The following is a 13,453-nucleotide window of genomic DNA, read 5'->3' on the forward strand; positions in this document are numbered from 1 at the left end:
GCAGACAACCCACAAGTAATTATCTGTACACATATAAACACGAATGATTGCAGCTGGACCTACATTCACCAACTATCTCAGATCAGTGTAGTGCATCCAGATTATATATGCAGTGGATACCATTAAAGTCACCAAATAATACAACAATGACCCCTACAGATATGTAATTGAAGACATCGACACAACCACGACCTGATTTGAGTGCTTAACTACTCTTGTTTCTAAATTGCCATGTGTTGTTTCCGAGGCTCTGTTTGTTTAACTCATGAGTTGGGTATGAATTTAGGGGGGTTTACTCTCATTTTCTGTGAAATCCTTTGAGTCATTACCGATAGGAACTGTGCCCCCACATTCTCTGAAATATCATCTCGCAAATGCTTCAAAGTGAAATAAACTGACCAAAGCAATACAAATAACAGATCCGCCATCAATATATGCATTTCAGATGGACACGACCCTTTTTCTAGAACACTATACAGCATTGACAACGTATGTTAAGGTCCAGGTAGTAAAGAGTTGGCGTGATCATTTTGATATCTTGGAAAAGCTTATAATTTGCTAGATACAGCGAGGTACTTGGTATGGCGGGCCTGTGCTATCAATTTGCCTGTCTTTTTCTTCCTGAAATCGACAGAGACAACACCAACTGATTTTCCAGCGCGCAACAGCTTTCCCTCAACCTCTATTTCTTCCTGGAAAATTTACCAGAGTAGTCAAATGATATGTCAAAACACTTCTTAAATCAAACATAACAGCGGGAAGTGAAGATAATTTCAAATTTTGGAGCGCCTTGTCATAAGAATCAGAAGAAACTAGCCAAGCTACATTTTCTTCATCAATTTGAGCCAATCAACCTGTTACAACTTACAAGCTATGTAGATTCTTTGCAGAATAATGGACAAATCGCAACAATTGGTGCACAAAAGGAAAAAGAAATCACAAGTGGAATGCGGGTGCATTCACTTCAAACATCCTTTTAGCCCATAGAGTCTACACACCTATAGTCCTACAATCGAAAATAGACCTAAAGGTGAAAGGTAAGAAGGGTTAATGGCCCTTTTTATCTAAACAATTGAGCTGTCATTCTCCCATGTTCACCAACATTAACCCATGAGAATACTACCTTCCACCTTTCTAGAAGAATACAAATATGCAATTGCAAAAAACTTAAGGGGTGAATATTTACTTATTCCAACGAAGAGATAGCTTACTTACACATCATTTCATTTCCCAAGACTGTCCTAGCGTTTCTTATGTCCACTTATCGAAGATATTGGAGTAGGCATATGCATGTGCACTATGCTTGAGTACATAAGAGCCAAGAAAAGGTGAATCCTCTTCATGGAGCTATTTGCATAAAGTTTTATACTTTCACATACAATACTAGCATCACTTAAGCATATCAAACAGGGAAATGGACCTATATGTAACAAGAGGAAAGGAAGCATTGGAACTACACCGTTTAGATATGCTATCAGAATATCAAACCAAAGCACTGTTACTCAAATGATTAATATGAAAATAATGCAGGAAAAATGCATTCAAATTCACTGCAAGAAGTATTGCAATTTGCAAGTCTACAACAGACATCCAAGATACGCAAATCACCGATAAAACTGCACTCAGATCACCATAACATGGGAGCACCACAAATCACAAAATACCTCCTAACTAATAACTAGATTAGAGATACTGATTGATAGAACCAGACTTTGGAAAACTGAGGGTTAAGTATTTGCTTCTAAAACTCCAACAGGGTGATCACCAATGGCACAATTAGGGCCTCTATTTACTATGAATAGAGGGCCACGCCCTAACAGTGCCAAAGCATTTGCACTATAAAGTTGCATACGCCCTAACAAAACCCTTGCACCCCCAACACACACACACCACCATTACCACCCACACACACACTCTCGGATTTAGGCAGAATCTTAATTTACGTCAGAGATCAGAAAACTAGGAAAATCCAACAACTACTGTCATGTTCAAAGTGAGTAATTGCTAGTTTGCTACTCACCCCTACTTCCTTCTTTGAACAATTTTTACAATGGAAAAACCAACTAGTACTACATACTCCCTCCCTCCCTCCCTCCCTCCCTCTATAACAGATTCAGCTAGACACAAACCTGTCCCTTAACAACAAACTGTAGCAATCATACCAAACACCCACAACAAAAGCCTCATGCCATCGTTTGGCATCCACCTGCAAAGCATCCCAGCATCACGACAGAAAATGATCAAGGTCACTAACACTCTAACAGAAACAAGAATAGAGGACAGTAGATACCAGCGCAATGGCATGTCTTCTAGTGGTTGTAGCATCTAAGGTCCTAACTTTAAATCTCTATAAGAGTGAATTTCAGATTGGGTTGTTTGAAGGGCCAAGTTTTCTTACTTAAAAATGCTGCATATATCACAATTCGGCGAGGGCGAATTTTGCCAAATGCCAACTAAGCTTAGCACAGAAAAATTCGAGTCTTCGAGAGAACCGCAGCGTCGGCAGCACAATTTTTTCAATCTACTCAGCCACAAAACAACAGTTGGATTGCATAAACAAACAGGATCGAAAGTTTGCAGGTAGAAATTGGCAAAAGAATCCTGAGTCTCACCCCGACACTAGCCACGTCGACGTACGAGAGGCTGAGCTCGATCGAGACCCCGCTCGCCCTGAGCCCGCTGCAGAAGAACACGGCCGACCCGAGCTGGTCTCCGAGCGTCGCCGTGACCCCGCTGAGAAGGTACCCCGCCGGGCTCTGCAAACCAACAGCCACCACACACGCCCTCGCCATCACCGTCCGGGAGAGAAAAAAAAAAGCTCACAAAACAGCTTCTACTCTTAGGTTTTTGGAACAGAGAGAGTTGCGGCTTACGGCGATGCGCGGGGTGACGACGAAGGAGCAGAGGAGGCGGCCGTGCTCGGCCGCGTCGATGCGGATGCCGGTGAGGACGAAGGTGTCGTAGATGCGGGTCGCGGAGCCGGCGATCTCCTTGGACAGCGCGGTGGGCTCGAGCGTCCTCCGCACCGCTTCCGGGTCCATCTCGGGCGGCGGCGCAGTCCGGTCGGCCGGCCGGCGACGAGGTCGCGCTCCCGGATCCCGACGAGGCGGGCTTCCTTGCTTGTCGGTACTCTCCACCACTGGAGGAGGAGAGGAACGCGACTCCCAAAGACCGGGTGGAGACGGGGAACTGGTCGAGTTCGTTAGGCTGACTGGTGGGTCCATCGAGGCTCATCTGAACCGTCTGTTCCAATCCAAAGGTTCCGTGTGAAGCTGTAGCTACAGCTGCACTTGCTTATCAGAATTTCAGCGACAGATGCACTGCTTTTCAGTCACAGATCAAACCAAACTTTAATTTGCATTCCCTTAACGTGTCAGGTGATGTCTGAAAAATGTTTCCCAATGAAACGAGCATCCCACATTGAGAACATATCGATACAAAAGCAAACCGTGTCGAGATTATTCAATGCAATTTAAGTTTAAACAGCAGGTTTCCAACGGACTGGATAGTGTTCACGAATTTCTAACAAAATGACTAATGTTCCTATAATACGAGCATATGGTGACAGACAGACAAACTCAAACTCAAACTGAATTTCTATTGCATCTTCCTGAACAACTTCCCTGCACACTCAAATTATCTGTAAACAGATATCGCATTCATTCTTTGTAGTCCGCGTAACAGAGATCTTCAGTGTCCTGCATAGCACAAAAGGGTTCTGAGCATTGAATTTTGTAAAGCAAGACATAGCAGAGTATTCCCATTCCTGTCGATTTGGACAAGGACACGGTCTCCAAAATCCATCTTTGATTATAAACTTTTGTTATGATATAAACAGAAAATAATATATGATTGGTTTTATTAAAGAGCTTTTTAGAACTAATCTATACATGTTGTCTTAGTGTTTTAAAACTAAATATTTTAAAAGTTATTGATAATCAAAGTTTTAAAAGTTTAGCCTTAACCTTCTTCAAAACGACAGCAATTATGGAATTGGAGGGAGTACATGGAATACTGAAAAAAAATAAAGATTAAAATAGCACCTTGATTAGAGTTCATCTTTAACAGGCTCTGATGACGATGGTGTTACCTCCTCTTCCACAGCATCAGTTTGGGTTTTGTCATCCACTCCAACAGCTGCACCAGCTTTAGGTCCTCGGTTCTTGTTGATAAAACTGGTGATATCTTCAGCCGTCCTTGCACCATCGTACGACAAAAGCTTCCCAGTTGATGAATAGAAGTAGATAGTTGGATATCCGTCAACAGCAAAGTCTGTGGGTATATCATTTGCAGTTCCATCCTGCAAAACCACAGGCATCGAAATTCATGTTGCCGAAGTATGAATAAACGACCGACGACCACATTAGGCAATATAAAATCATCAGCTTAAAGTGAGGTACCATCTTTGCTATCACTATATCTTGGTCATCTTGCAATGAGATTGCAATTTCCTCCAGGATTGGAGCAAACTTGCGGCAATGGCCACACCAAGGTGCATAGAACTCAAGCAATACTGTAATTGAGGCCATGCAGTGATGAAACATGCCATCAAATAGACATACCAAAATACTGAAGGCACCTACTCAGATAATGATACTGCTCACAACCATTGAAATGAAAACATACCATTTTTCCCGGAGTTGAAAACAATGTCATCTATATTGTCAGCCACGACAACCTTGACGGGATGGTCATTCACCTTAGGGATTGGTTCTGACTTAACATATGGTGTCAAATTGCCATACTATATGGACAAAAAACAGAAAAAAACTAATATGAGTTAGGAATTAGTGGGCATTATGTACCCTGAAATAACTTAGTAATTGATCAACAAAGTAGAGTAACCCTCAACTATGTACTGCTTCAGCCAGGGTATGATCTGATCAGGGTCCGTTGTTGGATTGAGATATTTTCCAGTAGATGCTATGACAAAAAGGAGGGGCACATCACTTTCTCTGAGACCAAAATACTGAACGAGTGCACACGGAAGCTCATTAGTGGTAGTTCTAAGTTCTACGAGTCCTTCAACAAAAAAATTGCTGAGTAGTACAAGCAATAACCTGGAAGACACGATCAGCATCTGCAACATCACCAATTAAAAAACTTATGTTATTAGCACTGAATTGCCTGGCTGCTTCATGAATCTGGCTCTTGAAGGACTCGATTCTGTCATCACTGAAGCTCACGAAAAGCATTGCCTGTCCAATCATGTTTGAAAGACAATAGATTATTGCAGTTATGCAAAATAAAATAAAATGGTACACCGACATGGCTAGAGGTATTATACATACTAGCCACAATGCTGATGCAGGTAAAGAAAATCGAATAACATCACTGAAATATTTGTTGCTCCATATAGTATATATACAGTTGTTTTTATAACTAGCATGTAGTTGACACTGTATTTTGATGGAACAAACAGAATGTAAGAATAGTTGTGTTCACTCACTTTGGCACTAGGAGTGCTGTAGTATCTTTCAAGAAACTTATGGTTGGTTGGGTCAGCATCATAGGTAACTACCATGGGGAAACCTGATACCTCAATAAACTTCTCCAGTGCATCCTCACCAAAATCCTGACAAAGATGCAGAGTAGAGTTTTATATATTTCATGCACATGCAAAATTTGATCAGCATTCAATTTGTCAGGTGAAGTATACCTCTGAATCAGCAAACAGCTCATCAAATGGCTTAAAGAGACGAACAATGGGACCCTTGACCATCTGATCACCTCGTGGCAAAATACTTGCATCAGACGTGTGGAAAAAATCATAATCTGCTCGCATCTTCTCAGCCACAGCCATGAAATTCTTGTATTCCCTACCAACAAATTCAGGGAAAACTCCCACCTTCAACACAAATTTCACATGCAAACATCACATCTCTATCAATCTCCCGTTGTACTCAAGAACACGAACAAACTGAGTGGATGTTTGGATCCCGGGACTTTTTTAGTCTCTTATCACATGAGATGTTTGGACGTTAATTAGGAGTATTAAATATAGACTGATAACAAAACTAATTGCATAAATAAAGGCTATTTCATTAGACAATTTTTTTAAGCCTAATTAATTCACAATTAGCAAATATTTACTGTAGCATCACATTCGCTAATCATGGACTAATTAGGTTTAATAGATTCGTCTCGCGAAATAGTCCAGAGTATGAGATAGGTTTTATTAATAGTCTATATTTAGTACTTCTAATTAGTGTCCAAACATTTGATGTGACAGGGACTAAAAAAAATCAGAGGGAAACAAACACCCCCTGAGTAACAGTGGGCAAACTTACCAGGATCACCCCCTTGTCGGTGATGGAGTGGACCGCCGCCTCTGCTGATCTGAGTTCGAGTGATGCCGGGCCAACCTGCTTCTTAAGGTACTCCACGATGCCATCAGCATCCCTCGGACCACCATAGGCACGCACGTCACTCCCTTCATTCTTGATGATCTTGATGGTCGGGTACGAATACACCCCAAACTTATCCTTCAGCTCTTTGTTCCTTTCATCGTACGCATCCACTTTCGCGAGCACCACCGGCGGGTCGTTGTTCCTCAGACCGGAGGCTGCCTTCTCGTACTGCATGCATCATATCAATATATAACAGACACGCTACAAACCACAAACACAAACATGTCGACGGTTGCATCCTCCATGGTACTAAAAGTGCCAACGTTGTCAGTTACCTCTGGAGCAAGTTCTTTGCAGTGGCCACACCTGCAGCACGTAAATTACCAGTTAGCCACTGTTCAGTGGATTACAGTGACACTGTGAAAGAGCGTAGCTAGCTGCTCAAAGAAGTGAGCGGACAGTACCATGGCGCGTAGAACTCAACGACAATGAACGGGTGCTGGGCCACCACCTCCGAGAAGTTGCCGGCGTCCAGTGCCAGGACCGCTTCCTGCAGCTCCACGGCTGCGGACTCCGCGTCAGCCACGGCAGGGCCGGAGGAGAGCATAACAGCAATGGAGAGGGCAAAGGGGAGAATCAGGTTGAGAGCCATTACTGAATCTGCAGCTAGCACACTCGGAAGCGGAGGCCAACTGTACTCAGGCTAATATAACCATATAGGTCAGGGCCTCAGGGAGGAGTGCTGCATTAGCAGGGATCTCGAGGAAGTCAATGGGAGTTTCTTTGCTAATTGCTAGCTTCTCTTCGACTCCATGTTCCTGACCTTTGCTTATAGAAGACACTAATTAAGTATCTTTTCCATCAGTTCTTGTTTTCAGGTAGTAAACATCATCTGTAAACATGTACTGTCCCTTCCTGTACAGCCAGCAATAGCTGAAAGCAGATGGCTTTCTATGCAGGAAATTCAGTACCAGTGTTTGGCTGTCAAATTGCATGGTATATATTGCTTCGTCTGCAAGTAGAAATTCACCTTTATATAGTGAGTTCGAGGAAGCAACTCTTGACCCATCATGGCATTGCCATTTTCAAGTTACCCACACTTTTCAGAGGAATTTCTGTTCTAGAATCGTAGTGCAAATCAGAAATGTCCTTGCAACTTTCACCCAAGAAAACTATGGCATACAACAACAGAATCAATGACAATAGAGAGATTTTCTGCCTGAAAATTTCCCCTCTGAATTCTACCTGATCCATGATTTCAAACTGCATAACGTACTAAACTCGAGCTCTAGCCACATGCTTCAGAGTAGAAGTTCATCAGGTCATCTGCAATTCCGGCATCTACACTCATCCTGGTCATCTGCATCTGAATGATTCTCAAGGTATCAAGTATCTCATTCCTGCATGGATGGACATTATCTCGCGCAAGAAACACATTTACTTTCTTGCCAATCTCAATCCAACTACAGCCAGGTTGCTTGCTAACGCCCCTGTGCTTCATGGATCTCCTCACTCTAAAAACATCCGCCCATTTCCCTAGCTCAGCATACATATTTGAGAGAAGAACATAGGGTCCAGAGTTATCAGGATCAAGCTCAAACAATTTCCCTGCTGCCCGTTCCCCCATTTCAATGTTCTTATGCAGCCTGCAAGCACCTAATAGAGAAGCCCAGAGCACAGCATCAGGCTCCATTGGCATGCCCTCTATGAGCTCCTCAACTTCTTTCAGATGACCGGCACGACCAAGCAAGTCAATCATGCAAGTGTAGTGATCTCTGGTTGGGGTTATACCATGATCCTCAGTCATGGTCTGAAAGTATCTCCGGCCCTCCTTCACCAATCCAGAATGGCCACAGGCTGATAAAACCCCAATCATGGTGACAGAGTCTGGGCGCTCATTGCTGCAAAGCATTCTCTCAAAAAGATGCAGTGCATCTTTTGCACGGCCATTCTGTGCATAACCAACAATCATTGCATTCCATGATACATCATCTCTGGCTGCCATCCTCTCGAACACCTTCGCACCATCATCAATGGACCCTGTCTTCAGGTACATGTCCACGAGGGAGTTCCCAACAAATACATCAGACTCTGGTCCAAAGTCAAAGCGAAAACCTTCTTTCAGGACATGGGCATGAGTCTGCTGACCAAGCGGAAGATTAGCAAGATTCGCGCATGAGTTCAATACATTTCCATATGTGTAATGTGTTGGCCAAACTGACTCTCTTTTCAGCCTGACAAAGAGCCTAAGTGCTTCTTCTTCCTCACCGTTCTGTGCATAAGCTGCAATGAGTACATTCCAAGCAATGACATTCTTCTCTACCATCTGTAAGAAAACAGCCTGAGCATCTTCCACATTTGCAGACTTTGCATACCCAGTTACCATTGATGTTTCTGATACAACACTCCTGAAAGCCATACGATCAAATACACACCTCGCCTCCCATGTCCTCCCACATTTGGCATACATGTCCACAAGAGCATTGTTCAACACCATGTCCTCCCTAAGCCTATCAGACTTCACCATACACGCATGGACCTGGCGTCCTTCTCTAGCCATAGCAAGACCCGCGCATGCACTCATGACGCTTGCAAATGTCACCTCATCAGGCATGAAACCATCATTCATCATCCTGACGAAGAGAACGAGCGCCTCATCAACAGGGCCATTCTGCTCATAGCAAGTGATCAAGCTGTTCCAGGAAACAATATTCCGTTCTGGCATTGCATCGAACACCTTCTGTGCCTCCTCCGGCCGCTCACACTTGGCATACATGTCCACAAGCGCGCTACCAATGTACACATCGCTCCAACGAGACGACTTGGTGACAAGGGCATGCACCTGTTCCCCGGTCCTCCAGGCCTTCTCCGAGGCGCAGGCGCTGAGGCCGCTGGCAAAGGAGTAGGCGTTGAGCACGAAGTCGTCGGCGTGCATGGCCGCCAGGAAGCGGAGCGCGTCGCCGCCACGCCCGTGCTGCGCGAGCGCCGCGATGACCGCGTTGTAGGAGCACTGGTCGGGGTCCGGGATGGCGCCGAAGAGCGCGCGGGCGTCGTCGGCGCGGCCCAGGAGCGCGTACGCGGAGAGGAGCGCGTTGTAGGAGAAGGTGTTGCGGTGGGGGATCCCGTCGAACACCCTGCGGGCGTCGCGGAGGCTGCCGAGCCGCGCGTACGTGGAGACGAGCGTGTTGAGGAGGAAGGTCTCGCTCGCGAAGGGGGACCTGAGGGCCCGCGCATGGGCGGCGCGGGCCGCCGGGAGCCCGGGCGCCGAGCGGAGGAGGTCGGCGAGCGGCGCGGACGCGCGGAGGTGGGAGACGAGGTGGAGGCCGTGGTGATGGGGTCGCGCCATGCCAGAAGGCGCTGGGCGCGTGCTTGCTTCTGCTTCAGTACTTCAGTTTTTATAAAACTTTTCCTTGAAAAAAAAACATTCAGAGCCCATCAGTTCCGAGTTCAGACATCACCTACGAGGCAAAGGTTTCTTAAGATCCGGCCAATCTTCCTCCTCTGGAAATTCTTTTGTTTATATTGATGAGATCTGATATGTATGAGAAATTTGTAACCGTGTTATTATGATTTTACAAAGTTAGAGATATGTCACTGCTATTTTAATAATATGTGAAGCACATATGAGACAATGACATGTGGGTCAGGATGGCATATCTACGATTTCGCAAAATCATAATAGCACGGTTGCAATTTTCCCTAATATTATATTTTACGTTGTAGATAGGTGAGCCCTCCATTTGTATAAACATTTCTAGAATTCAAATTTCGTACCACAATATAAGTATTTATGCACTAATTTTCATGATTTCAATTGTTTCAATGATTTTAAAGACAATCAGATGCTTAGGAACAGAATCAAAACAATTTAAAGTTCAAAAATTGTTTGCTAAAGTAACTAAAAGAGACTTTTGAAATCTCTTTAGTCTATGCTAAACAACATAACAATGTTTATATTTTACTTTTTCTTTCGTTCCATATTATAAGTTTTGTTTAGCATTATCTAAATTCATTTATTTTTATATATGTGTCTAGGTTTATTAGCATTCATATAAATCTATGGAGGACTATAAAATCTTATAATGTAAAACGAAGATAATACTAAACTGTGAGGATGAAATGACGAGCAATTCAGAGCAAAAAGACATCCAGGACGTGAAGTTTGTCATCCTATTGCATCTTTCATATGCATTCCCATGAATTCTTGTCTTAATGAAATTTGGATTGGATGGCTCTCCTTGGCCATCCCGGCTTTTCATATGCATTCCCGACCAACTGTTGTTTCCACAAATAAAGTGGAATTATGTACAATTAACACAAAGCACCAGAAACACGTGATATTCGTATACTACCAAGGCAAGGACGACGCAGGGGCCTTCCCAGTTGCATGATCCCAAAATTCTCCTAGTCTCATGGAAGAAGTTTCAAATCAGAAAGCAATATCCCAAAATTCTGGATCGCCACAACCCCATGACTGGCTGCAGATGAATCGTGTGATATGAGGTCTGGTATAGGTAATTCTGGGCCACGAGATCACAAGAATTTAACCAAATCATGTTCGAAATCAGGCATGCAAATCGGTTGAGGGAGCTTGAGGTCTTCAACTCCTGATATACCACAATGCGGCTCGTCTAAGCAGTCCTGTCACGAGTCACGACTGCTATCACCTATTCACCTTCAAGGGAGATGAAATTATGGGTTCGTCCCTTGGTGCAGCTCGGTCATTAGCACTTTAGCCATCTATTTGTGAATTGAACGGAGCTCACAGGACCAGCTTAATTTTGACCCTCCCAGCTCGTTGGCATTGACTCTTCACTGTCATCATCACTGTAATTGCAGTCTGGAGCAATCTCAAATCGAACTGGTGTCAGGGGGTTGCTGTCATTGATGCACTTCGCAGCCCTTTCCCCTAATTTTCTGTTCCCATATTCCCTGCAGCAGTCAAAGATCCTCAGCCACATTGCAGTAGTTGGCTCGAATGGCATGTGCTCTATAAAATCCTCAAGCTCAACCATGTGGCCATGCTTGCCCAACAGCTCAATCATGCATTCGTAGTGCTCAATGCGAGGCACGATGTTGTATTCATCAGTCATCTGGGTGAAATAACTCCTTCCCAAACCAACATGCCCTTCACTAATACATGAAACCAATGCACCAAGGAAAGTGACAGAGTCTGGCTGAATCCCCTGCTTGCTCATTTCAAAGAACAATTCAAGCCCATACTCACCTTTGCCATTATAAGCACATCCAAATATCATTGAATTCCAGAGGATGGCATCTTGTGATTGTCCTGCCTCAAAGACACTAATGGAATAATCAAACAATCTACACTTGGAGTACATGTCAATAAGTGCACTTCGCAGTATATCATCAATCACATAACCGTTTCTAATCATGTATGCATGAATCTGCTTCCCATGATTAAGGAGAAATATGTTGGCACAGGCTGCCAGTGCTGAGCTGAATGTCGATTGATTAGGTGTCGCCTCATATTGCATCTCGCTGAGTGCATGTAGAGCTGCTTCGCTCATCGAGTGGCGTTCATAACCTGAGATAAGTGAGTTCCAGGAGTAACTGTCTCTTTTTGATCCCATCTCAAATAGAAGCAGCCGTTCTGCACTCCTTAGGCATCCACATTTGGAATACATTCTTGTGAGAGCATTCTTCAGGAAAGGATTACTGATTAAACCACTCTTGAAAGCAAATGCATGCACCTCCTCGCCTTTCCCAAGATCAAGAAGCCCAGTACAAGCATTGAGCACAGAACCCAGAGTGACAGCATCAAGCTCCTTAGTCTCCTGCCTCATCTGCTGGAATAATTGCAAAGCACCAGTCATATCCATGGACTTGACATAGCCAGTTAACATAGCATTCCAGGACACCAAATTATGTTCTTCCATCCCATCAAACACCTGTTTTGCATCAGTAATCCTACCACAGGCAGCCAATCCTGACACAATTGAAGTGGACATTACGACATCCTTCATTTGTGCCAAGTTGAACAGCCTCTGAGCTGCATCAATGGCACCACATTTCGCATACATATCCACAACTGAGCTCCTCACATGTGCGTGCTTCTCATACCCATGTCGGAGCACAAAAGTATGTATGCATCTTCCCTCTTCAAGCGCACCGTTATCTCGGCAAGCAAGGACTGCATGTGAGACAGTATAAACAAGTGGCCTAATTCCTGCCCAGATCATCCGAAAGAACATGTCAACTGCCATATCCCCCATCCCAGCAAGAAGATAGCGCCGGATAACGACATTCCATGAAATGGCACTGGGTTTTGCGATGCCATCAAATGCCCTCCTTGCCTCTGAGAGGGCAAAGCACTTCCCATACACGTCAACCAGTGCAGTGCCAAGAATCACATTTGATTGAAAGTCCCTCTTGGCGATATGGGCATGGAGCTGCTGGGTACCACGGAGGTCTACACACTTGGCACAACACCCGAGCACTGAAGCTAGCGTGACGTCCTTGGGGCGAACGCCACGGGAGTTCATGGCAGAGAAAAGGGAAACCGCTTCGGCGGGGTCTCCTCCGCGGGAGTAAGCAGAGATGATGGCGTTCCAAGAGCCACCGTCCCGGCGCGGCATTGCGTCGAACAGCTCCCGCGCGTCGGTGAGGCTGCCGCAGACAGCGAGCGACTCGATGGCGCGGTTAAAGAGGAAGCTGGGGCTCGATGAGGTGGATGTAGACGTCGAAGAGGCGGAGGTTGAGGGTGCAGAGGAGGATGCCAGGTGGGAGGCGATGCGGCGGGCGGCGGCGAGGGACCGGCAGGAGGTGACCAGGCGGAGGAGGGAGGCGTAGACCGAGGAAGGGATCTGGGAGGAGGAATATGACGCGGGGAGGGCGTCGAGGGCGGTGAAGAGTCGGCCGGAGGCGACAAGGGCGGAGACAGCGGACGCGGTTGTGCCGGCGGCGGCGGCGGCCGCCATGGTGGCGGGAAGGGGAACTCGGGTTCGCCCTCCGTTCGTGTCTTTGGGAGCTGTATATTTCTACGTGGGCCAAATTTGGGCCCGTCTTCTTCAACTAAAATAAAATTCAGGCCCATGTTTTATTGTGGTAGTATATTTCGTTTGTCATTTAGTTTGTCTTTC

The 13,453-nt window shown here is 45.1% G+C and overlaps 4 protein-coding genes across 4 annotated transcripts; all 4 read right to left on the minus strand.

The window, feature by feature from the left end:
- Window positions 1-301: 301 nt before the first annotated feature.
- LOC121054134 (acyl-coenzyme A thioesterase 13-like) lies at window positions 302-3,177 on the minus strand. The gene is made up of 3 exons (XM_040522953.1): window positions 2,874-3,177; window positions 2,613-2,756; window positions 302-692 (listed from the first exon to the last, which is right to left on the minus strand). Exons 1-3 carry the CDS (start codon window positions 3,039-3,041, stop codon window positions 549-551), a joined length of 456 nt encoding a protein of 151 aa, XP_040378887.1. The 5' UTR covers window positions 3,042-3,177; the 3' UTR covers window positions 302-548.
- Window positions 3,178-3,365: 188 nt separating this feature from the next.
- Window positions 3,366-7,013, minus strand: LOC102716400 (protein disulfide isomerase-like 1-2). The gene is made up of 11 exons (XM_015836645.2): window positions 6,815-7,013; window positions 6,686-6,716; window positions 6,291-6,578; window positions 5,660-5,848; window positions 5,450-5,575; window positions 5,061-5,198; window positions 4,853-4,969; window positions 4,627-4,744; window positions 4,401-4,513; window positions 4,044-4,300; window positions 3,366-3,698 (listed from the first exon to the last, which is right to left on the minus strand). Exons 1-10 carry the CDS (start codon window positions 7,000-7,002, stop codon window positions 4,049-4,051), a joined length of 1,560 nt encoding a protein of 519 aa, XP_015692131.1. The 5' UTR covers window positions 7,003-7,013; the 3' UTR covers window positions 3,366-3,698; window positions 4,044-4,048.
- A 604-nt stretch (window positions 7,014-7,617) lies between these two features.
- Window positions 7,618-9,741, minus strand: LOC102716676 (pentatricopeptide repeat-containing protein At2g13600). The gene has a single exon (XM_006652249.3). It carries the CDS (start codon window positions 9,694-9,696, stop codon window positions 7,639-7,641), a length of 2,058 nt encoding a protein of 685 aa, XP_006652312.1. The 5' UTR covers window positions 9,697-9,741; the 3' UTR covers window positions 7,618-7,638.
- A 675-nt stretch (window positions 9,742-10,416) lies between these two features.
- LOC102700052 (pentatricopeptide repeat-containing protein At3g26540) lies at window positions 10,417-13,331 on the minus strand. Its single transcript, XM_006653359.3, has one exon. It carries the CDS (start codon window positions 13,289-13,291, stop codon window positions 11,126-11,128), a length of 2,166 nt encoding a protein of 721 aa, XP_006653422.1. The 5' UTR covers window positions 13,292-13,331; the 3' UTR covers window positions 10,417-11,125.
- Window positions 13,332-13,453: the final 122 nt, after the last annotated feature.

This window comes from Oryza brachyantha, chromosome 4 (assembly GCF_000231095.2).
Source record: "Oryza brachyantha chromosome 4, ObraRS2, whole genome shotgun sequence".
Classification (NCBI taxonomy): Eukaryota; Viridiplantae; Streptophyta; class Magnoliopsida; order Poales; family Poaceae; genus Oryza; species Oryza brachyantha.